At 41.0% G+C, this 24,913-nt stretch overlaps 1 protein-coding gene across 3 annotated transcripts in view; it reads left to right on the top strand.

The window, feature by feature from the left end:
* The window catches only part of NKD1 (NKD inhibitor of WNT signaling pathway 1), a 156,101-nt gene that overhangs the window by 70,206 nt on the left and 60,982 nt on the right, over positions 1–24,913 (top strand). For all 3 annotated transcript variants that reach the window (XM_005289807.4, XM_005289809.4, XM_042852242.2), the window contains one exon: positions 19,473–19,530. In XM_005289807.4, coding sequence (XP_005289864.1) covers positions 19,473–19,530 — 58 coding nt within the window. The remainder of the gene's footprint in view (positions 1–19,472; positions 19,531–24,913) is intronic.

Here is a 24,913-nt window from a genome sequence, read left to right as displayed (position 1 = left end):
ACTTAGGGGAGCGGGGAGCTGATAGGGGGCTGCTGGTCCACCCTAGTTCCAAGTCCCCACTGGCTAGCTCCAACGGGCTGCTCTTTCTGCAAGCGGTGGACAAAGCAGGCGGCTGCCAAACAACATTATAAGGGAGCATTGCACAACTTTAAAAGAGCATGTTTCCTAATTAATCAGCAACGTAACAATGAAACAACATTAACCGGGATGACTTTAAGTGAGGCGTTACTGTACTGTAATGGGCGGGGGGAGGGGGGGGCTTTAGTGTCTTGGGCATCCTCACTGAGGTTATTCTTGGGTTCCCTCTAACCTCTGTCCTTCTTTCCCCGAATCTTCTCAATAGCTCCTTGCTCCTCATCTTCTTCCCCCCACTCTCTCCCTGGGGCAGATACAATGGGAGTTCCTCTTTCTCTGCCCTGATGTGGTCAGGAGAAGGGGGAAGGTGACCTTGTGGGGTTTCGTTCAGAGTAGGCAAACTGAGAGCACAGTGGTGTTTGCTATTGCTGAGGAGAGGACTGATTACTATACCGAGCGGCAGATCCCCTGCCAATTTCGAATGGTCATGCAACTTGGATGACCCGACTTGACCTCGTTTCCTGGATCCTAAAAGCTGGTTCTGGGTTTAAATCTAGAAAGCTAAACTTTCTATAATAGAAAAAGATGCTTGGTTAGAAATAATATTGGGTGCCATATAAGAGCCATTTCTAGCATACTTAAGCAAGAAAAGCTGGATTGGGTCCTGTGCATACACACTGAAAAACATAATAAAATACATGCTTGAAATAGATAATGAGATTAAAGAAGTTGTTTCAGCTCTGAGGCCTTCTTTGGGCTGTAGGGGGAAAAAAATAGACTAACCTTTGTTCTATTTTTGCCATAGCCTGCAGATGGTCACACGCTTGAAATATTTAATCTTATTTTCTATTTCTAATGGGTATTTTATTCATCTCCCTCTAAACAAAACTACGTCTTGTTGACAATGTCTCTTTAACTGGAAAGCAATATCTTTTAACTGTGGTGAATTGTGAATGACTTATCTCGCTCGGAGGCAACACTTTATTTAGCCGCTATGCATTATTGCAGCTCTAGAGTCAGTTTCCTGAACCGGAGTAGTGACAACACATTAATGACTGGGACAGCTGGAGTAAATCTTAATAGAAGCAGTTGTAAAGACTGATCAAAGTTGGCATTTCTTATTGTATCAGTTATTTTCTCTCTCTCTCTCTCTCTCTCTCTCTCTCTCTCTCTCTCTTCGTTTTATTTTTTTGTTCTTTTTATTTAAATGTTTTTCCTTTTGACCAAAAGAAGAAATAAAAGCACCCAAAAGATAAACAGAAGATGGGGGAAACTCCTTGACTTTCAGCAAATGTTGTGGAGTGGGCAGATGACTATTTATCCGATCTGTTGAGCACTTAATGGGGTTCATTAAACTAATACAGTGCAAACAGCAGTGCCTCGTGCCTTTGATCACTCAAGTGGCCCTTCCAGTAGTCTTTGGAGCCAAGACATTTCCCTTTCATCATCTGGGCTTGCCATGGCCGCTGTGCTGATTAGAAACACAGATGACCGTCTCAGACAAGAAAGAGAAAGAAGGCAATGTGCTGACTTGGGGAAGTGTGTTGGAACAAAGCAGGATAATCGCTAAGCCATACAAAAAAAAAAAAAGTGAAATGGGGTGGGAGTTGGAAGGGGAAGAGTGAGAGAAGAAAATGGGGAGGGAAAATTACAGAGGCTAAGGGAAATGGCAGCAGATCCTCCCTACTTGTATTATTCCTTGATTTATGGTAAATTTCACCCTTCTGATTGCATCTAAAAATGTCAGGCAGTGAGATGTTAGGGCCTGATCTAACACCATTGAAATTAGTGGGATTTTGGCAACTTCACTGGAAAGCAGCTTCAGGACCTTTATTTTCAAGGATGCTTCTCAGGGCTTCAATGCATCGGCAGGCGATTTAACGGGTCTAGTGAAGACCCACTAAATCGACCACAGATTGCTTTCCCGTCGACTCCTGTAATTCACCGGATCGAGAAGAGTAGGCGGAGTCGACGGGAGAGTGTCCCCCGTCAACATTGCATAGTGTGGACCCCAGGGTAAGTAGATTTAAGCTATGTCGATTTGAGCTACGCTATTCACGTAACTCAAATTGCGTAACTTAAATCGAATTTCCTAGTATAGACAAGGCCTCAGGCCTACCCATTGAAAAGAAAACTGCAGTTAAGGGTAGATTTGTGTAACAGGTAGGCTTTTAATGTGCGTCATGAAAGAATTGCCGATCAGTTGCAATACTCTCTGAATAAAAAAATCATTTGACCATAATTTTCTAAAATGAGAGTGATCAAATCCAAATCTACTGAGGAATCTTCCCTATACCAGAGCCAGGGGACTTGGTTACAACATAGTTGTCACCTGACCAGATTACCAAATGGTTAAAAATTGTAGTGTACTCAGAATTACCCATGTCCTTGTAAATAAGTTAAAACCCTGGATGATCCCAAACTTTAGTCTGGTTACAGAAATACAGTTAAGGCTCACCTACACAAAAAAGTTAGTGTACACAGGGCCTTTAAGAGATCCTTATTGCCTACCTCTTCATGTGCTGCTTTCTCCTTCTCATGTACTACCTCAGATTGCTTTGTATGTATTTCTCCTCTGTGCAGGCTCTAGGCTGTTAAACAGCTATCACCTAGAGCAGGGGTAGCGGGTTGAACAGCCAGGCAGGTATCAATGATTAGGAAAAGGTGACAATGCACTGTCAGTATGTCTGCATCATGCTGGGAGGTGTGATTCCCAGCTCACCTAGACATACCTACGCTAGCTGTGCTCAAGCTAACACAGTAAAAATAACAGTGTAGCTGAGGTAGCGGCTCAAGCTAGCCACCTGAGTACATAACCATCCGGACCCCTGGGTACATACTCAGGTGGCTTGCCCAAGCAACTGTCCATGCTACCCTGCCTATACTGCTACTAACTGGAGCACATCTACACGAGCAGGGAATCATGCTTCCCAGTTCAAATGTAGATGTAGTCTGAGAATGCAGAGGATTGTGGGACTTGTGTAGGAAATTTGCAAAACTTGTATGGTAGGAGGAAGTGCCTCTTGCGTAGACATCCACAGATGAGAATAGCAGCTGAAGCACTCTGGGATAGCTGCCCAAGTTTTCCCAGAATGCATTCGTACAACCATAATTGGGTAGCATAAAAGGCGTGGACATGCCTATGCAGTCACTATGCAAATTTGCTGGTCTGTGGACACAAACTGAAAACAATTAAGGTGACCAGGCCATTAACAGTTACAAAATCATGACTGTATCTGTAGGATGGACTGTCCAAATGGTGAGGTGTTTGTGCATTGGTTTGTTCTTGGTAATGATTCTGTATTGGCACTTTTGTTATGTGTAGGCTTGGAAGGATTAGATTTTTATTGGTAAACGTTGATTTCACTGAACACAAACTGAAAAAAAAATTCCATCGACGATAATCAGAATTTACAGATAGCCAAAATCAGAAAAATGCTTCTTGAGAATTTAGAGTCAAAATCCATTGATTTCGTCTTTTGAATTAGGCTTGTTACAAATGGACTAGCCAATGAATCGTAAAAACAGATCTGACTGGTTGATTTAAGGATATTTGCTTTGTATATTTTGACGTGTGATGTTGACGGTTTGTGTTTTAAGAGTTTATAAAGCGTTGACTTTTTGAATCTCAGTGTTGACTGTCATTAAATAGTTGTCTGACTCCCATAATTTCCTGTGAACATTTAAATAAAACTAAAAAGGCTTAAAACCAATAATTTTGCACAACTGTGAAAATTTAAATGATAATTTTCTATAAAGAGGCTGAACAATAAACATTGATATTATCCATCGAAATTTAAAAAATTCAGTTCTGCCAAGACTATTTATGTGCCACCTGTTTAAATGGAAGCAGCCACTTCAGTCCAGTGAGTGGTTGTTCAGCCCTAACTTTTAATAGTGTTAAACAAAAGCTTTTCTGAGGGTTAGATTTTGTTGCTTCTTTCCAGTATTCATATAGAAGGAAATGATTTCCTTCTCATCCACTTCCCCTCCCCCCCAACCCTGTTTGGTTTTTGTTTTGTGGCAGAGACTTTCTTTTCCTTAACAATTTTGACTGATCCTCCTTTTTTCAATGCCACATTGCTGCCTGTATATGGAACCCTGCTCAGTGTTAGTGGAGACAAAATCGACTGCACACAATTTCTCTCTGACAGCTTGTACAAGAGCAAACATTTCCAAAGAGCTGAAAGTCTAGAAATTCAATCAGCGGAAAACCTACTGTGTGGAACAGCTTTGCGAATGCTACAGCTCCCTGCTGGGTAGAAAAGCAATCCAGTTACAATAAATCCTTAAGAGTGGAGTCATTTGGGTAAAAGGAAAAACAAAAGCTGGTTTATACAAACTGATTGAAGTCAGACATTTTGACTTCCCATTGAAAAGGGAGTCAAGGCCCTGGCTTGCTTGGCAATTTAAAGGGGAGATTGGCTCCTTTCATCTTTCTCTAGGGCGGGGTTCTTTACATTTCTCTACAAACACAATATTAAGAGTTTTGGACTGAAGCTAAACATAGCTACTTTGATATCAGAAGTGTTGATACTCTAGCTAACTACCACCGGAACTGGGTTAGAACCTGCCAGCAAAAAGAAGGGTCCTAGATGCTGCTCTGTGTGACACATGTAAGTCCATTGGCTTAACAGCAGCATGCAGTTTGTAGAGCTGAGATCAGAATCAGGCCCACAGTACCTTACTATAGTAGTGGAGTGAATTCTGTTCTTGCTTCTTTGCTGGAGGTTCAGGAGTTCATGCCCTGTTTTAGTATTCTGTGCTGCCTTCTGCCCACCCTTTTAATGGGAAGTGGGAGCTGTGTCTTCTGTGGGACATGGCATCTATCCTGTCTACTTTAACTCCCTTCGCTATGAGATGTTAAAGGGTGACTTGAAACCTAGCCAGTTATAAATAAAATAATTGAACATAGATTGGGGCGCAGGAAGCAGTGGTGATGATTGTGGGACATGTTTGTCCTAGTTTATGTTTAGAATGTTAAATAAAAGTAGTTTGGGGTATCACACCTGTTCTTCAATCCCCTCAACATGTTTATGGCTTTAAAACTCATATTTTCCTACTTTTGAAAAGAAATTGTTTTTGTCTCCTCTTTTATTGTTGTGCATCTTTCACACGGCAACAGATGAAACAGACCAATCAGCGTAAAAGAGAGGAAACAGTGAAAATGATTCTGTGTAGAGTCAAATGGACAAAGTTAACAGATTGGAAAAACTGGGATTGTCTTTCATCTTTAATCTCTTTCAGGTGTTTGTTGTTCCAACAGTAGGTAAAGCTTTTCCCAACAGATGTGATTTCTAAGGTGAAGGTGTCCCTTTAATAGCAGTGCGGGGGTCAGTTGTGACTACTGCTCTACATGTAATCTCTACTCAGCTGTGCTCCAAAAGAGACTCTGATCCACATGGAAAATATTAAAAGATTGTGTAAACACTGTAAAGGATTACAACTGGTCTTTGTGTAAACACTGCTATAAATCACAACCCTTGCCACAAAACCAAAGAAATGTTTAGTTCTGTTACTGTGAGTCTTAAAACTCCAACTCACGTCACTCACTCACATCCTGATTATTGGCATTTTTTGGCTCCGTGATGAATTTTCTGTACTCTGATCCCTCTCCCTTGCTTCCTCACACACTTTATGGAGAGAGGAGATGACTGGTGATCCCAAGAGATAATACCATTTTTGACTAGGCAGCATTCTGTGCTGATGAAGGAACAAGCAGTGGCCAAGCCAGAGGCCAGGGAGACTGAAGAAAACATTATTGTGTGCTACGAGGGTGAACATCCAGTGTCGAAGTACTTTGAGGCCTTGATAAGGATGGCAGACAGACAAAACTGGTGTGAGCCATGAATGGTACAGTCTACATCATTGACGGGACTGTGGAAATGGGGGGTTTATTCCTGTACTTTTTTTACAGCATCAAATTCACTCATTTGATTGGCTTCTTACTAGTGCTGGGTTTCAGCCTATGGCCCTGCAGGATGTATGACATTCAGCCTCACATTCCTAACGCTCCTGTACTATATCTGTGAGCATAGGTAACACCACCACACTCCTTGGTAAGTCATAGGCAGAGAGGATTGAACCCGGGGCCTCGGGAACAGAACTCATGAGCCTGTACTTCCCTGACCTAGAAGACCCATCTCTGTTAAGCAAGCTCTATTCTTCAACCATGCTGATCACTGTGATAGCTAAGGGCTTGTCTCCATTGCAGTCTTAGCTCAAGTTATCTACCCTAGAGTTAACACCTCTTGAATTAGCCTAGTGCAGTCACAGCTGCACAGAGTGTTTGTACTAGCTGCACAGAGTAACTGAGTCCCCACTGCATCACTAGCTCAAGTGTTAGCAGCAGTCAAGCTTCAGCCCTTTCCTGTTGACGGGCCTGCCAGCTCCACTTTAAAGAACTGCTTAACTCAAGCTAGTGATTTTTGGGTGTGGACAGGAGTCGGGTTAGGGGAACACTTAAACTAACGCTGCAGTGAAGACAAACCCCGAGCAAATTGGTGTCTGGGCTGCCCTCGCTCTACCCCATTCACCCATGAAACCATTCTGGCTGGGCTGTGTTCAGAGCTTTCTGTACCCAGAGAATGGTAGTTATGCTCCAAATGAGGATTTCTCAAATGTGTCCCAGCTCATGAAGTTTGCTGTATTTGTAGGAATGAGTTGTCTGTCTGTAACACAGCTCCAGTGTGTACAGTAGGAACTTCGTGTGCAGTGGGTAGGCATGTTTTGAGAGTGGTTTATGTCTAGTTCTTATGTATTTGCAGCTTATTAAGAAATACCTGGACATTGCAGTATTGCCAACCCCATGTGTTCAAAAATCATGTATCTGGCCTCCCAGACACCAAAAAGTAATAAATGTTGGGTTCTTTTCATTTATCTTCTGGTTTGCAGGCCACATTTATCAAGCTTTTATCTGCAACCATGAGGGCTTGAAACTTAATTTTTTTAATACAAGATGAGACACTTGGATATAATCACAGGAATCCAGGAGCTGAGACTTTAAGGAAAACACCAAATATCGCAAGACTCATGATAAAATCAGTTGGTAACACTGAGTAGCTACAGCCTCCAAAACTTGAAGCCTGGAGACGTACAGTTAGAAATGGATTAAATGTTTCTCTGGCAAATAAAACATGGGGAGAAATCTAAGGAATGTTAATTGCTGATAACATGATAACGTGGAAGAGAATTGTGAGCTGCAAAGAAAAAGCCCATAGAGATGAGCATGCATGAAGGAGAAATATCCATGACTGGAAGCTCTTATGCCCTGGATTGTCTCAAGGCTTTTATCATGCAAACTCCAGCAACAGTCACTTACACACTCAAATTGAGCGTAAGCTGTAAAATTATGCTGACAGCTGAGATAGTCCAGCAAGTTTAATAAAAACCTGGACATGTCACTTCCCTTTTAATTAATGTTTGGACAGTACTTTGAACATGGAAAGCAGTAACATGGCACTTTACAAGTTGAGAGTACTGTTGTTATTGGTCCAAATCCCAAAGTTTTTACTCAGGCACAGTTTCTGTTGGCTTCAATGAGTAAGTACTGAAGGATTTTAGACCTATTTTATAATGCAAAGATTATGTTTTGGGTTTTTACCATAGAGAAAATTTTAGCTTTTGGTGAAAACACAAGTTACTGTTGTTTTGGTTAAATGCCACTCACTAATTTTTCACCTTGTGGCGAAAACTATTTCAGTGAGATATCCGAGCTATTGTAGAACTCAGCTGGAGCCCAGAATCAGCCCATTGAGGTTATTCTTTTATACTGTGTTAAAGGTTCTTTGCCTCCCCTCCCCGTGGAGGTGGGAGTCTTGTTTATAGTTAGCACTAGCTGAAGGATAGCACTATTCAAAGGATAAAAAAACCTTGGGTAAAATACACAATATATTAAGAAAACAGGCCTTTCTCTGATGCCCGTGGGGTTGCCCCACTCGGGTATTATGGTAGCAACGAATTTGCAGTTTGATGCCTGCTGGGGTGTCAAAATGACACAGCAGCCAGAGCACCTAGTAGAGATGGTTATTGTCAGATTTGAAAGACTTTTAATGCACCGACCAACTCCTCTTTGCCTAATGTTTGGAAGTATCTAGTTGTTTTGTGGAGATCTGTAATGTCAGAAACTGAGACATAGATGGTCAAACCTAGTGGTTGGAGCAATGGCAGTTGGGCCTAGTGGTCAGTGCAGTGGCAGTCAGGCTGGGAACTGGAGCCAGAGGTCAGAGCCACAATCAAGAGTCAAGAACACGATCAAAACAAGTATAGGACTAGGAACAGGGCTGGAGCAGGCTGGAGCCTGTAAAGTCTGTCACCACTATCAGACAGGAGAATTGCAACCTATGAAGTGATGTCAGGCAGACTGAGCTGCTGTGTCTCATGTGAGGCTTATATACCTGCCCTCAGAGTCACCAGACCAGCTCCTGGTTTGTGGATTGGCAGGAGCCTAGCACATCACCGCATGTGGTTTAATCAAGCAGGGATGACTCATCACCTCACCCACAGTCCCAATTTTACAGACCTATGATGTTTGGGGGGTTCTGTTATACCTCTGAATTTATGGATGCTTAATCGTATCTCTGAACTTTCTGATGTTTGTCCATCATTTAACTGTAAAACCCTAAAATGTGTGGCACTGTCACAGTCTGATGGTATTTTACTTGGCAAGGCTACACTCATATTTTGAGGACTTGTCCTTCTTTGTTCCATAGGCGAACGGAATAATCCCAAAATGGTGCAGTGGAAGAGATGTGCAAGAAGAAGCACTTTACTAGGCACCAGAAAGAAAAGGAACATACATCTTTCAGTCTGAACAAATCTAATCTAACAGTTGGTGTCTGTGTTTTCTAAGCTATTTGCCAATGTATTTTTGGGACCGTTCTTCTGGAAAGATGTGTGGGTGGCAATAGCAACTGAAGTGGGGGAAGATGGTGAAGAGTGAGCTGCCATAGGAAGGATTTTCTGCAGTTGAAAGCAGATGCATTAGCTGGTGTTTGGAAGTGAGTGGGCTGTGAAGAGGCAGTAGTTCTGTGCATTGTGGAATGGAGAGGTGGGTGTATTTGTGCCATTCCAAAAAGTAAACTTCCACTCCTGTGGCTGTAAAAGAAGGACTGGCCACCTGACTTTCATTCTTCGCTTCTGTCTTCAGTCCAAGCATGAATACGCTAAAGACCTTACAAACAAAATATTTCTGTTCATCTAACAGTCACTACATTTGAATTATAAGATGAGAGAAGCCTAGAATTTTTTTAAATATTAAATTGTATCTGTTAGTTGCTCCTAGATACCAGGTGGGTTGGGAGCTTCATAATTTACCGAGATTAGGTAAATTTAGTGGGTTATGGGTTGGTGGGGGGAACGTTAACACTGTATCTGTTTTTTTCTTGCACTTGGATTGTATATTCTTCCAAATGTAGGACAGATTCCAAGTCTCAAGAATGCTGCTGGTAGAGGTGATGTGAGGTGTGGAACCCTACTGTTTCTAGCTCTCTGATCAGAGTGCTTGGTCCTGCAGTCCTCATACAGGCAAGTCTGCCACTGATTTCAATGGGAGATTTGCCTGTGTCAGTAATGCAAGATTGGGCCCTGCGCTGTGCACAGCCACGTAATCTGATCTTCCTGCTGTGGAAACTGATGTAATCTCATTCTCACCCCCTCCTTCCTCCAACACCCCCGCCCCCCAAAACAACCCCTCCTTACTCCCAGGAGGATTCTGACCAAAAGGAAAGGAGGATGCAGCTGTGTACTGCAGCAGCTTGTTGGGGGTGGAGATTTGTTAGAGAAATTAAGAGAGGGTTTGGATGCAAAATGGATACAACAATTTACCAGCCCTGGCTCAAAATCAAATTGCCTTTACATGTGGCTGAAAAAGCAAGTGTTTCCCTCTTCTGTAAAATAACAACAATAATAAATTAATAAATTAATGACTTGCCCCAGTGAGTATTTTTGAAGACTGTACTAGAAATAACTCCTTGATCTAAATGATTGCAAGAGTTGATGAAGCTGTTCATACTGTTTGGGCTCTTTAGAAATCTAGGGTATGTCTCTTCATAGTTATTGCTGCCAAACTCTGTTTTCTAGGGGTGGGTTAATGACCAGGCATAATCAGGCCTGCTTGGAAATAGCCCACCTTCAGATTGTGGTATTTTGCTGATGGGTGAACTGGGCATCTTAACTTCCGTCTGCTTCACCATTTATTTGGGGTTATTTTTCTTTCCGCTTGGGAATTCTAGGCTCAGTTGAATTTGTTCTGTGGTTTGTAGAAGAAAGAGCTTGTTAAAGAATTCCCCAATGACTTTGAAGTGAACTATTTATTTTCTCTCAAGGGTTATTCAGTGTAGACATTTGCCCCTTCTCCTCTGTTTTTTTCACCCCAGTGTTTCCTGAGCTACAAGCATTCTTGGAATATATTAGTTGTAATGAGTTATATGGGCATCAAAAGTTTTCTTTGAAACTTCATGGCATCAACATCTGTTAGCTCTTAGAGAACAGAGACGCAGACAAAAGGGCTGGGGGGGGAGGGAGGAAAAAGATATTAAATTCTGGAGTATGAAGTCTCAGCCTCAAAGACTGGGAGGGAGGGAAATCTGCTAAACTCGCTAGCTTTGATGTGGTACTATGGCCCTGCGATTCCTTTTAAGGAAATGTGCCTGGCAGACTGGTCCCTGTATTGCAATATGGTCTGCCTGCTGAAACACTGAATCAGAACAGCACTCAGATTCTTTAGCGTAAAGCCTGCCACAGCTGTTGTTGCTACAGTAACATTACAAGGGAAATTTAGTATCCTCAGTTTTCAGCTATTGAGATGGCAATTGAAATTCCTTATCTCATAGGTAACTCTCATGTATATTTTTTTGAGAAGGCAACTGTATAGGCATTTGTAATCCTGCTGACCCTGCAGGTCACTATGTCACTGCTCATCTAATTCAGGTTTTTCAAATGCTGTGGCAATGTTTTAGCCTGTGTCTGTTTCTATGTACTTAGTGCTGCTTGGCATTCAGCATGGTTTTGATATTGTACTGCTTGTAGGATTGAATATGGACAGCTTTTCTTTTTTTCTTCGTCCTTTTTTCCCTTAGCTTTCTCTCCTGCTGGCTCATGGTGGCTGCCTAACATATTTTTTAGGGGGAAAGAGGAGGGGTGAAAGCAGCGTGTGCCTTTGACGCTATTGATGTCTATGCTCTCGCAGGGCGCTCTGTTGACTCAGTTTTAGAAGTCATGCTAGTGGCATTGTTGTTCTTTGCTGTGACTTCCTGGCCCAGTAAAATTCTTGCCTGTTGTAGAATGATTAGTTGACATACCTGGGTTTTCTGGGGGGAAGGGGTTGTGGTGAGTGGAAGAATGTGAGCCATCTGTTTTGCCAGCACCTCCTGTTGACAGATTTATGGATTAATGGTAGCATACGTCTCTGGGGTTGCACACCTGTGCTGTTTAGCCGAGGATAATAATAGTGCATTTTCATCCATAAATCTCAGAGCTCTTCACAAAAGTAAGTATCATTAACTCCATTTTACAGATTAGAAGTTGAGGACCAAAGCGGTGTAAATATCTCATCCTGCACCACAGAGTAAGTCTGTGGCAGAACAGGAATTGAATTTAGATTTCCCGACAACCACAGCTGCCTAAATAATACCTCGTCTACTAACAAGAAGAGATTTGGGGAATCTAAGGGAGCCTAGCAGAGGAACAGAAGTTATCCATCTAGAGCAGCTTTTAGATCGAGGCCTTATGCTGTGGGAGAACGTGTGTTCAAATAGGGAGACAATCTGCATTTTCTCAGAAAAAAGTTTGAAAATTACAAACTAAATCTATAAGGTCCCAATCCAAAGACCATTGGAGTCAGTGGAAAGTCTATCGTTGACCACAGGGATCTTTGGACCACATCCTAAATGAATGCTCTACTGCGTAATGAGGCACAGTACTTGACCTTTATTTTTTGTGCTTTGTTCTCAGTGTAGCATACAATGGGTAATATAGCTTCACCATCCTAAGGCACCTGGAAACCATCTCAAAGAACCATCTTAAAGAAACTATCTGCCTTGTTGTGGAAATCTTAAAAAAACCACCAACACATTTTGGGGATTTGGTTGAGCTTCTCCAGCGTGGAAACTGGATAAAGATGCTTCCTCACCCCTACTCCTTTAAATCTGGTCTTCAGGATAGTTCGTGTCATAGGCAGGATAAAAGAGGCAGGGGGAAAGAAAAGAAAACTGGTGAACCTGTCATTGGCAAAGAGCTTAGAGGATAGTTAGAACAAAGTAGAGCAAATGTCTAAATCTCAAAACTGAACACATGGCCCTCTGAAGGGACTTTAAAATGAATTTAAATATAGCCGCAGGTGGGTTTCTTGTCTTAGTTCCCTTTCATCTTGAGGACTAGATATTTTTCATCTGGAAATAGTTCATTTTCAACTAAAAGTTTTCACATTGTTTCTCTAGAAGTAATATTTGAATCTCTAGAAAAGCTGATCATGTATTAGCTTCAAATTCAGTGTAAGGTAGGACAGTATTATCTATCAGAAGTTCTTGGAGTAGAGTATCCAAACACATCTCAATCACCCTAGTAAGGCAAAGGCCACACAAATAATAGTGTGATAAGTGTTAATGGTGGAGGTGATTTTGAAAGACTTAGGAAGAGCTTCTAAAAACATAGAAACTCCCGACTTCAACTTTACCCCAAACAAGAGATGCCAATACCAGTGACATTCAAGCTGCAATGAAGATCTAGACTAAGATGTCCCCTAAGAGACAGCATTGGTTGTCTACTAATTTTATCTGCTGACACCTGAGTTCTTATTCCTGGTGTTTTTTGCAAGTTGAAGGCATGCAAAAGAAGGTCAACATTTTAATGATCTCGTGGGTTTTCTCTCTCACAGGTTCATGCTGTATGTGTTCTGTAGAGTCCTGGCCAAACTGTAGTAGAAATCTCACATTTCAAATGAACTGAACTAACTTGATCAGGCTGACAGCTTTGTGTGCATCTTTAGTGAGTGAACATAAAAAGGAAGGTTCTACTAACCACTGAAAACCAAGGTGAAAGGCCTACATTTCAGTATTGAGGCTACCTGCTTTCCAGAGGCTGAGGAATGCATGAGAAATACCACAGAGGGATGTGAAACTTGGTGTCTTTCTACCATGTTGGAAGGTGTGTTGAGGATCTGGGAGTGGGACAATAAAGATACAGAAAGCGCTTTTAAAGTGCGTGTTGCAAGTCGACCTGCAGCTTTGCCTGGTTACGCAAAGCACCTTTGTTCCTCTGCCACTTCTTTGAGGGTCCTCTATACAGGGTCGTCTGACGTTCTCCAATGGGACACCCTTCAGAGCACATCGGTGTTGCTCCTCAATTAGAGGATGTGCAGCAGTGATACAAGGTTTCTTTATGATTATTGTTATTTTGTTTTAAAAAAACCTTTCTCTAACTTCACAACATAGTGCCAGCAGGTGGAGTTGCCTCTTGATTCTTCAGTTGGAGGCAAGACACTGGGAATTGGGTGAAGCAATCAGTTCTCTGAACAGCTCTACCGTTTGCTAATATATCATGACTCTAAAAAAAAAAAAAAAAAAAACCACCTCTCTAAAGGAACCTCCATGCTCAGAATATGAAGAGGAATGACCCAGTTGTAATGGATCACAGACCAATACAATTAGGGGTAGATAAGTCAAATTTATCTTTTTACCCAAAAGACTTGAGCTTGCCACTTCTGCTTAATAAACTGAATTACTACAGTTACGATGTATATCTTAATACTGGTCTAGCTGAAGTCACCTTGACTTCTGGCCCAAGTGTGAGCTGCTTTGCATTTGCTTTACAGAAAGCAGAATCCCAATGAATTTTTAAATCATTAAGTAGTTTAAAAAAGCAAAATTTAAAAATACACATAGAGTTTACATAAATAGGAGAGGGAGAAACTCTGCTCCATGGTGAGAAATATTAGACTCGTACTAAAGCGTAAGTGTGTGGGTGTTAGCCTTTGTAGTTTTGTCTTTTCCACTGAGTGGTTTTCTGCATGGTTCGTGTATCTGTTGTTAATTTTGTGTTGTTTTTCTGGTGATGTTTCTGTTTCAGCTTTGTCATTGAGAGGCTGAGGATATGAATGGATTCATAGAAATTTGTATTTGTCTAATGCTGTAGGTATACAAAAAGCTTTATAAACATGGAAAGCTAGGAAGCCCTTGCCACAAGGGGCTTACAATCCTAATGCAGGCAGGCAGAGTACAGTCGAAAAGATCAGGAGTAAAAAGAGGAGCAGGTAGCACTGAAGAACAGATTAATATTTGAGGCGTGATTTTCAAAGGTGTAAGTGGGCAATGCATGACCAAAGTGTGTGTTCAACTTGGGGGTGCGGTTATGATTGCACACCTAATCATGGTAATATTTCCCACAATCGGCCATTTATACCTATAACTCGTCATTTGGATACTCACAAAATTAACACATTTAATGAGAAGCTAGCAAAGAGCCCTCTCCAAATATACCAGTCTACAGGGTATAATCCTAGAGCTGTCTGGATTTCAGACCAGAATATGGAGCAGATATGATGATGCTCGTGGACAAGACAGTAGTTCTATATTTATATTCTTGGACTTTGTGGCAGCACTCAACATGGTTGGAATCAAGAAAGACCCTGAAATAGCTCAAGGCTTTACCCAGAGGTACCCAAATACTTCTGTGAATCAGCTCCTCTGTCCCCCAGGTGCTCTCACCTGTGCAGTATCAAATTGTTCAATCCTCTCTTGGCCTATTGATACCTGCATGCATCTATTGGGCAAAAGTGAGAGAATTCTTGGGCTCAATTGCCAACGATATGCAAATGGCATTCAGCTCTGTTATGCCTTCACATCATTTGCTAGAGGTAGTCAATAGGCAGTACTTGGAAACATGGAAGGGGATGAGAGCTCAAATATAGACAGGAGTAACACCATGCAGAGCCTGGGATGCAAAGACAAGGAACTTAGCAGACGGAGAGTTAGCGAGGGGATTGAAGGAGAAGAGTGACATGGACAGAAGAATGGGAAAGGAAGATGATTGCAGCGTTTTAGATAGCTGGGGATGCAAATCCAATAGCCTGGAGATGCCCGGAAATGAGTGTCTTGACTTCAGTAATTCAGAAGATCATGTCTGTATTAAAATTGAACAGGATGGTTAGGGCTCAGATTGGGGTTAAAAAAAAATAGAATTCCCAGTGTTTTAGAATTCAGTGTAGAGTTTGAGCCCTACTGCAAAGGGGAGCAGAAGGTGTGATTGCCTGACTATAACCAGCTACATAGAAGTCTGGAGTAGGGAGCTTTTAAAAATTGCTTTTCTTCCTTATGTATGTATATACTGAGCTGCATTTCTGAGGGAGTTGTACTAATTAACTCTTCTCTCTATCCCTACCCCCTTAAATCTCAGTTGACTACAGTGGCACCTATCAGAAAAGAATATGTGGGACACAAGGTCTTTACTGCTGAAGTCAGCCAGGCAGCTGTTAACAGCTTTGAAGCAGATGTCTGAGCTTGAGTTTTAGTCATTTTGTATGATTTGTGTTGATAGCTAACAGGGGCTAACTTATTTATCCGGGAAACTCCCACTGAGGTGCAAACACTTGCTGTAGATGGGATCCTGTTTGGCAACCTATAGAAACAGCACACTGGAATACTCCTTCTACATAAACTTTTCTTTTCTTTACTCTTTCAAACATTCGCTGACCTCATTTATATAGTATGTCACAGGGTACATCTGGTTTTGGTTGTTTCGTGACTTGGTGTTCCAGTTGGAAAATGCAGTGTTGTGATTTAAAACACGGTGTCAGGACTGTGATATATCTCAGCTATCTAAGACTTACACATGGTTGCTTTTTGCTCTCTTAGGCACCAGTCCTCTAGTACAATCTGCTAACATGGACCTTTGCATCCATGCAGAGCAGAATTGTCTATGCTAGCAGAATGAGATGCAAGATCGGAATCTTAATTTGGTGTTTCATCACATCTACTATTTCATCAAGCAGATATTTCCTTTGTTTTTTTTAAAGACGTTCCTTCATGTTCTTCTTTGGGTATGCTCATCTGATTAGTGCCCTGCCTCTTCCCATTAAAATCATTTATTTTTCCATTGCCAACATGTATGCTACACCATCGCCTTGCTCTGTTGTCATATTAAATTTTCAGAATTGCTGTAGCCAATGCATTTCTCCCATCTCAGCCTCAAGAAAGAGGTTGTCTAATTAATCTTTTAAAACCATACTTGTGCGTAACTGGAAGAACTCCGCATTTTTTACAATAGTGAAGAAATCAGCATTGTTGTGTATAACTTTCCCCTAGCCATTGTCTTTTTTTTCATTTCTGAGAATTATTATATGTGAAATGTCCAGTACACTTTTCACAAGCAGAGAGCATTATGGTACTTACATAGGTTGTGACATCTGTCTTTGGGGTGTTAAAATATACTGTAAAAAGAATAGGAGTACTTGTGGCACTTTAGAGACTAACAAATTTATTAGAGCATAAGCTTTCGTGGGCTACAGCCCACTTCTTCGGATGCACGAAAGCTTATGCTCTAATAAATTTGTTAGTCTCTAAGGTGCCACAAATACTCCTGTTCTTTTTGCAGATACAGACTAACACGGCTGCTACTCTGAAACCTGAAAATATACTGTGATACTTGTTTCCAGGGCAATTTGTTTACCAAAACAATAGTGATATTTGGATCAGTGCAACTTTTTGTGGCTTAGTTTTTCAGTTTCTCCCATAAGATGTTAGTATAACAGTAGATATTTTTAGGTCTAGTTTCCCACACCTCTATTGCGTAAATGTCTGTCTATCAGAAATAATGCATGTCATAATCTTACTGGCACGAAAGAGCAAATGTAATTGGCAGCTGATGAGTTCTAGCTGTCTAGATATGTCAGTAAATTGTGCAAGTGTTGCTGTCGTCAGCTTCAGGACTGGGTTGTCAATTCATATGCCATTTAACACGAGCATTACTGCTCTACACCATCAACAAACATTCCCAGAAGTTGGTGAGTCATAATAATTTGGCTTAAGGGGGAAAATAATTATTGAAAATTTAGTTTGTATGAACTCACTACCGTAACTTAAATGAATAACTAGAAGCTACAGAGGGAGTGAAGCTAGAACTAGCATGTAAAAATATTTACATAAGACCCATTTAATGACTAAAATGAGAAAATAGGGAGTCCAACTCATTGAATATTAACTATTTGCTTTCCCCTCTATGCATTCTTTTTCTCAGTTCCCGCCTGTTGAGGTATCAGTTGCTAAAGATGCATTTTATTAGCTTATTTATTTGGGTGGTGTGTTTTTTTTTTTCAGTGAAATATCTTTTGCTTTTAAAAGAAAAGGTTTTGTTTGTTTGTAATTAAGCTATGACCAACAAAAAGTTTGTATAAATAAATAAATAACAAGACTCTGAGGTTTGTCCGTATGGCTCAATGGATTTCATAATTTCCTCTGGCCCAGAAGATAACAAGATTAGGCATCAGCACTTGGGAGTCCTATCCAATGCCTATACTGCTAACGTTGGAGTTCTAGAGGTGGGGGCTACAGAGCGGAAGTTATTCCTCTGTGGTGATTTCAGCTTATAACTAGCAGCTGTCCAGCTGTCCCGTGGCTCTTTTCTAAGAAAATAGGTGATAAATCAACATTTCTGCTCAGTTAAAAAGCAGCTGCTAAATATCTAGCGATGTGTGAACGAATTATGGTCCTGTGTTTGTCTGCATAGTCACTACACTACCTAGCTCATTACGGTAAAGTCATTGGAGGAGCTCTTGAGTATCACTGTTTCAGGGACCCAAAGAAAACGATGCCGTGTACCTGTTCAAAGGGGCATTTGAAAATGCAAGAAGAAATTAAACGTTGTAGTATATTTACAACTGAACTTATCCTAGTGTTCTTAGGGCTTGGACTCATCAGTTCTGTTTTAATAGTGCAAGTAAATCAAAAGTTCTTGTTAGTCTGAAGAACTCTCCTCACCCTTTTTTTTTTTTTTTACACAGTAATGAAGGTAAACACTGATTTTCACAAATGCATTTGTCCTTTAATTTTAAAAAGTCCTAACTTTACAAATCTTTTGTGTAACCTTCAAAAAACCAGGGTCTGTTATTTCCTACATTTTTTTTCCTTTTCATGTCCCCCAAACAGTCCTATATGTACAGTTTAAATGAGAGAGATAGATGTGTTAATCGTGTGATTTCATACCTACAGATGTTAGTGTGAGGACTTCACACAGAATCTACTCTTGAGTGCCACGCAAAGGCAGCTAAATCTACTTCTTCAAGTTAATTCTTTTATGATGCTTGTCTCTCCACCTTATGCCAATGTCTATGCCTACACATGTGAGGATGTTATTGTCAGGCCCCTAGTTCATGAGTTTTGGAGATTTCATCCTCTTGCAGAAATGTGATAATGACCAACCGCAGCATTTAATAGCATTTCCCTTCCTTCCATGCCCATTCCTTTCTTTGTTTACTTTGGAGATAAGGGCTGGTGCTTATCAACACTTTTTAAGAAAGAAGGGGCTGTAACAGATATTTTAAATTAAAAACAAAGCTTCAGAAAGAGGTTGTGGGATTTGCTGCTCGGAAGAACAAATCAAAAATGGCTGCTCTGATGGCGCTGCAAAAATCCTATAGTTTTATCCAGCACAATCATGCCTTTCAGTGAGATTCATTCTCATGCAGTGGCTGCAGATTTGGGCCACCAGTTCATAACTTTATTTAAAATGTACATGCACAAGGAGAAAGGGAAGTTTTCAGGTTCTTCAGGGTTGTTCAGACAACAGTGCATTCTGTAGAATCTAATTAAAAAACACAGGTAGAGAAATTGGTCTCAGAGTTCCTAGGGTCTTATTTCTTGCTTTAGTTACCTCCTGGTCTGCAGAAAGGAGACAGTTGGTAACTGCTAACAAGTCGCTTAGAAAGGTACGGCAATGTACAGTCTCTGAAGGTTAAAAAATTGCTGAGCCTCTGTCAGTCTCTTTAAGACTCATCTTGATTAGCTGACCTCATTAAATAAGCTAATGAATACAACCAGTCCTTCTTTTGGAGAGATACTGACTAATCCTTGCAGAAGGCTCCCTAACTGCTGCCCCTAATTCCCAGGTGAATGCCAACTTTATTGGCTTTGTGTTTCTTAGAGGTCTCTGCAGTAAAGGTATAGTGGCCATGAATGGGATACTTTAAACTTTTAGAACTGTACTTTTCCTTTCTCCTTGTTATCATAAGCACTCATGAAATGGTGTGTATGTGCACAGGGAAGATGATTGCATTGTGAGGGCTAGTTGTGTTATAACTTATAACATTTGTCATTAATTTTGGAACCAAATTAGGCATTTGATTAATGTTTCAATGTTTTGTAAAGCCATTTAATCTTTTTTTTTCTTTGTACCTCTTATTTCTACAGGATCCGTCTGGTGAAGGTTACAGAGAAACAATTGGTGATGAACACTTTCGTCTAGAAGGTACATAAAGAACAATTCTCCTTAGTTAATACGAAGGCATATTTGGAAAATTCAAACCAGGTCATACAGTGTGAACTCTGTGAATAATAGTGTGTAATCTGTATGGGGAATGTCATTACCTTTGGTGGCTAATAAGACAGGGATACACCATATTTCTGTAACCCTCCTAAATCCACAAATCTAGACGATGTCTCCACTTTGAGCTAGGAGTGTGATTCCCACCACCAGTAGACATACTCACTCTACCGCTCATCAAGCTAGCGCACTAAAAATAGCAGTGTTGCCATGGCAGCAGTGAGCAGTGGCATGAGCTAGCTGCCCCAGGTGCAAACCCTCGTGGGATCCCGTGGGAAAGTATTTGGGGTGGCTAGCCCACGCCATCGCTCACCGCTGCCCATGCTGTTGTGGCTTCTTTTTGCAAGATAGCTCAATGAAAGCTAGTGCGAGTATGTCCACTTGCACTGGGAATCACACCCCCAGCTCCAAGTGCAGATGTGTAGCCACAGTCCGTGTGGCACAGAGACCAAATTCGTTAATCTCCAATAAGAATTAGAGATTTTTGCTCAGCACGTCTTGAACAAAAGAGCAGATGTCATTATTTGCGCAGATCTCCTGTCTGTGAGGCTAAACTTGCCTCTTCTGTAATTGTGGCTCTAACAGTAGTGGAAAATGGTGTAGCTCTGCTGTAAAGGGAACAGCAGGACCGTACCCATCCTGTGTGCCAAAGAACACAGCTTAATGGGACTTCTTGCACCCTAATGGGTTGGGTATGGGGCTGAGGAACACAGAGTTGAGGACATTGGATCTTCACCTGTGTAGATCCACCAGCTATCCTGCCCTGTGTAGCAAAGACACAACAGCCCTGGGACTGCTGAAGCACTTATGAGATTGTCCCTTACACAATGGCTAGTTACTTAGGTTCTGGGCTAATGGAAGCAATGTCCCCAATTACTTCAGTGTAAGGAACCATACCAAGTCTTATTTAGATAATACCATCATTCTATATAATGGCTACTTGTGCTCGTGTGTGGTTAGAAGACTCTGCATAAAAATTTCCTTGGATTTTAAGGTTTAAGGTCATTGAGACGGTAGATAAATCTCCTGTTTTGAAAAGAATAGAGATGGATACTGCATGAGGTTGCTTAGAGGAAGCTTCAGTGGAAGAATTCATTAAGATTGCTATCTAGAATGATGAGTTTATACTTTTGCAGTTAGAAGATGGATGTCTTTTATTTTCTTTACTCTTTCAAACATTTGCTGACCTCATTTATATAGTATGTCACAGGGTACATCTGGATGTCTTCTGACATTGTTCAGTACCTACACAGTGGAAGAGTTCATTTTAAAGAACGCAAGTCCTTCAATATGTTTGTGTTCTTTTACGGTTCTCCCTTGTAAGTTCTAACCAGATCCAACTCTGCATAATTTGTGAGTTCTGCTGGGGTCGCAGCAAAAGATGGCACCTATGCAGTTTTTCACATCAATAACCCAATACCCTTTCACTGTTTGTCAAGAAGATTACCATCCAGAACTCATCTTTGTGTTGGTGGAACTGAAGGTGCTAAAAATACCTTTTCCCATATCTGTTAATATGGCTTCTGCAATTCTGCTCTGCTAGTCCAGTAGAACTTTCTCTACTTATTTCTTCCTGAGTGGTGAGCCTAGGTTCTTAGCCTCCTTTTGCTTTTCTCTAGCAAATGATTCTTGGAGCATTTTTATTCCTTTGAGGATGGAAACATAAAGTTTTAAATTTCATTTAGAGACTGCTGCCTAATTTATATTAGAAGGGGTATGTAAACTATTGGTCTGCATTAGGACATAAGAACGGCCATACTGAGTCAGACCAAAGGTCCATCTAGCCTAGTACCCTGTCTTCTGACAGTGGCCAATGCCAAGTGACCCAGAGGGAATTGTTACCCACAAAAAATTCTGTCACTCACACACTCTAGAGGCACCCACCTTTACCCCGTTCCTAGGGCTCAGGCATAACCCTGTCAATTTAGGCACCCACCCTCACCCTTCTGTGGGCTCAGGCGTAACCTTACGCTCTGCGGGTTTGCGGGGTATTTTATCAGTGGAAGAGCCTTACACAGTAATATCCTACTTAACCTCTGTTTATTAACAATCACCAAAACCAGAATGCACACGCTACACATATAGTTCTCACCACTCCCAATAAGGCAGATGAACTTTTCTTGATGGCCAGTCATGATCTGGTCCTTCTGGGGGACTGCACGATGTCATTGGCAGAGTGTTGAGGTCTGGCAGCTTTGTTCTCGGGGCTGTGTCCTCGAGCTGCTTCCCAAAGAACTTCCTTTTGGAAGTTTATAGAGTGAAACTTGAGTCCTGGGGGGAACCTATACCTTAACCAATCACTAAACTAACCAATCCTAACAAAATTCTCTAACCAATCCAATTCTCTAACCACCTTAATTAAGTTACACCTAGCAAAATTAATTATGTAACAGACAAAAACAATCAAAGAACCAGACAGAGATCATACAGACAAACAATAGGGAAGTGGGGACCATAATGACAAAACAATAAAGAAGTATAGATTTTACACCCACAACTATTGATAAGTGATTTCTTGCCAGACAGAATGCCATCAAATTAAGTTTTCTTTAACCATCTTAAGATCTGTTTCTTTATCTGGTGACAGTGGGTGCTATTAGGACGGGGTCACCTTCTTAAAAGCCCCATATGACATTGTTTTAATGTAATTTAGATGGAATATGAGGTTGTGACTTCCCGCTTCTCAGTTAATGGCTGCTGCTCTTTTAACCTGGCTGCAGACGAAGGCCTTATTCTTACAGTGTGAACGGTAGATATGATGTGCTGAAATCAAACAGAGTTTGTAAAATGACCATTACCAGGGTAACGCCTGTCCACTTCTGTTGGGTTAGAGTTGGCAAGACCCTGCTCTCAGGAAGCATTGTGGAATTGTTGAAAGAAACTAGTTTAAAACCATCAGCTGATTTAAAAGCTACTTTTTCACATAGAATTTTAGTTTCTCTCTTTCTTTTTACATAGAATTAAAAACTGAGCTTCAGTGAGTTGTGATAACATTATCTATAAAAAGCAACAGAGGGTCCTGTGGCACCTTTAAGACTAACAGAAATATTGGGAGCATAAGCTTTCGTGGGTAAGAACCTCACTTCTTCAGATGCAAGAAGTGAGGTTCTCACCCACGAAAGCTTATGCTCCCAATATTTCTGTTAGTCTTAAAGGTGCCACAGGACCCTCTGTTGCTTTTTACAGATTCAGACTAACACGGCTACCCTTCTGATACTTAACATTATCTATATTAGCATGGCCAGCTACTGGTTTTATTTTGAAAAATATGTAGTTCATGCCAGAGGAAAAACAAACTCTGTGGGAAGTATATATGAGAGTTGTCAAATGGATCATCTTACAGTTAGGATACTGAACTGGGACTCAAAAGATCATCCACTCTAACAGTGTCTGCATCTTAGTTCCCCATCTGTAAAATGGGTTAAATAATACTTCACCCTTTTGTCTCTATCATCTGTTTAGCCTGTAAGTCCTTTGGGGAAGAGATTATTTCTTACTATATGTTTGTTCAATATGACCCCAATCTCAGCAGGGTCCTCTGAGTGCTGCTGTAATAGAAATAATAATTGACATTTGTCATTATTAAACCAACATTTGGTAACAATTACCACATCTGAGATTGCTACAGTTTTTACCTCCGTTTAGAATACGTGATGTCTGTGGTAATAGTTGGCAAATGTTATTGAATTTTTAATAGACAGAATTATAGTAAAAGACAACTTTACGCTGGATATGAAAAGCCAGTAAAGTGAATAATTCTGTTCACAATGTGTCTCATTTTGTCTTTTTCATCCAGTTATATTGTGGTGTACAATACACAACTCTGCGTCTAAATCATGGTTTACTTTTGGTTGTGGCATTGCACTGTACAGCAAACATAACACCCAGCATGTGCCATTTTCAAACTAGCCAGCAACAGGCTTCTTTACTAGAGAGTAAAACTGCTCTTGGCACTTTTAGGCTATTATATTTTGTCATTGCTGCTCAGTGCCAAGAAGTGCAGTTCACATTATTACTACCAGTGTGTCTCATTCGTATGAAGAAGCTGAGTAGTGAGGGCAGGAGTTAGATGAGTGTAGGTGGTCCTTTCTCACTCCCTGGAGCCAGGGAAGAATTTTGCCCTGGCACTCCTGCAGCTGGAAGGAAGGTAACGGTTCTTTCTCGTTTCAGAGTAGCAGCCATGTTAGTCTGTATCCACAAAAAGAACAGGAGTCCTTGTGGCACCTTAGAGACTAACAAATTTATGCATCCGAAGAAGTGGGCTGTAGTCCACGAAAGCTTATGCTCTAATAAATGTGTTAGTCTCTAAGGTGCCACAAGTACTCCTGTTCTTTTTGTGGTTCTTTCTTGGGATTTTCTTGCTTAAATGCACACTGGGAAGGCACTGTCTTGTTCTAAAAAGACAGCAAATTTCCCCGACCCTTTCTGTACCTACCTGCCCTGCTTTCCCCATTAGTAACAATTCTATCCACTTTTCCAGAACAGTTTCGTTAATGTGGCTTAATTATGTCAAATCAAAATGCTTTCAGACTTTTCAGTGCATCCACACTACCCTTCTGTCCTGTTGGATACTTCCTCTTGCAGGGGTAATGGACTATTTGAACAGCAGTGAAGCTACCCCTTTCTAGTGATGTTCAAACATGGCTCTGTAACATGGTTATGGATGGAAACGACAACTAGTTCTAATAATTTTCTACACAGAAACTACTTGTGTAAAGTAGAAGTGGGTATTTTCGATAAATAGATCTAACTACATAAGATAATTTTATGGCCCCCCATTAGTGTACTATAAGCACCCCACCATCTTTAGTGTATTTATCCCCCATGAGGTAGAGAAGTACTACTGTACAGATGGGAAACTGAGGCATAAAGAGACTAAATGACTCACCCAAGGTCAAATAGGAAGTCTATGGTAGGGCAGGGATTTGAACACCCAAATATCAGACAACCAGCTTAACCACTGGATTGTATTTCCTCTCTGGGTTTGTAGGGGTTGAGAAGAAATGAGTAAATCAATGGTTTATTCCGGCGGGGGCAGAACCTTGGGAATTTAAGCACTTTGGGATAGGTGAAGATTTCCTGTACTGGATTCTGGTGCTTTTTAGTGTTAGGGTTTGTCTGTACAGAGCAGCAATGCGCACTATGGTGGTATGATTTATAAAGTGCTGATGCATTGTGCATTAATTGATCTGTGTAAGACCCTGCTGGTGTGCACTAAAAGTTCTGTTTTGAATAGCACTACATTAAAGCACTCTAAGGATCTTTTAGTGCACACCAGCAGGGTCTACATGAACCAATTAGTGTGAGG

Source organism: Chrysemys picta, chromosome 14 (genome assembly GCF_011386835.1).
Source record: "Chrysemys picta bellii isolate R12L10 chromosome 14, ASM1138683v2, whole genome shotgun sequence".
Lineage (NCBI taxonomy): Eukaryota > Metazoa > Chordata > Testudines > Emydidae > Chrysemys > Chrysemys picta.
Note: the sequence above shows the minus strand (reverse complement) of the source record. Positions and strands in the feature narration are given on the sequence as shown.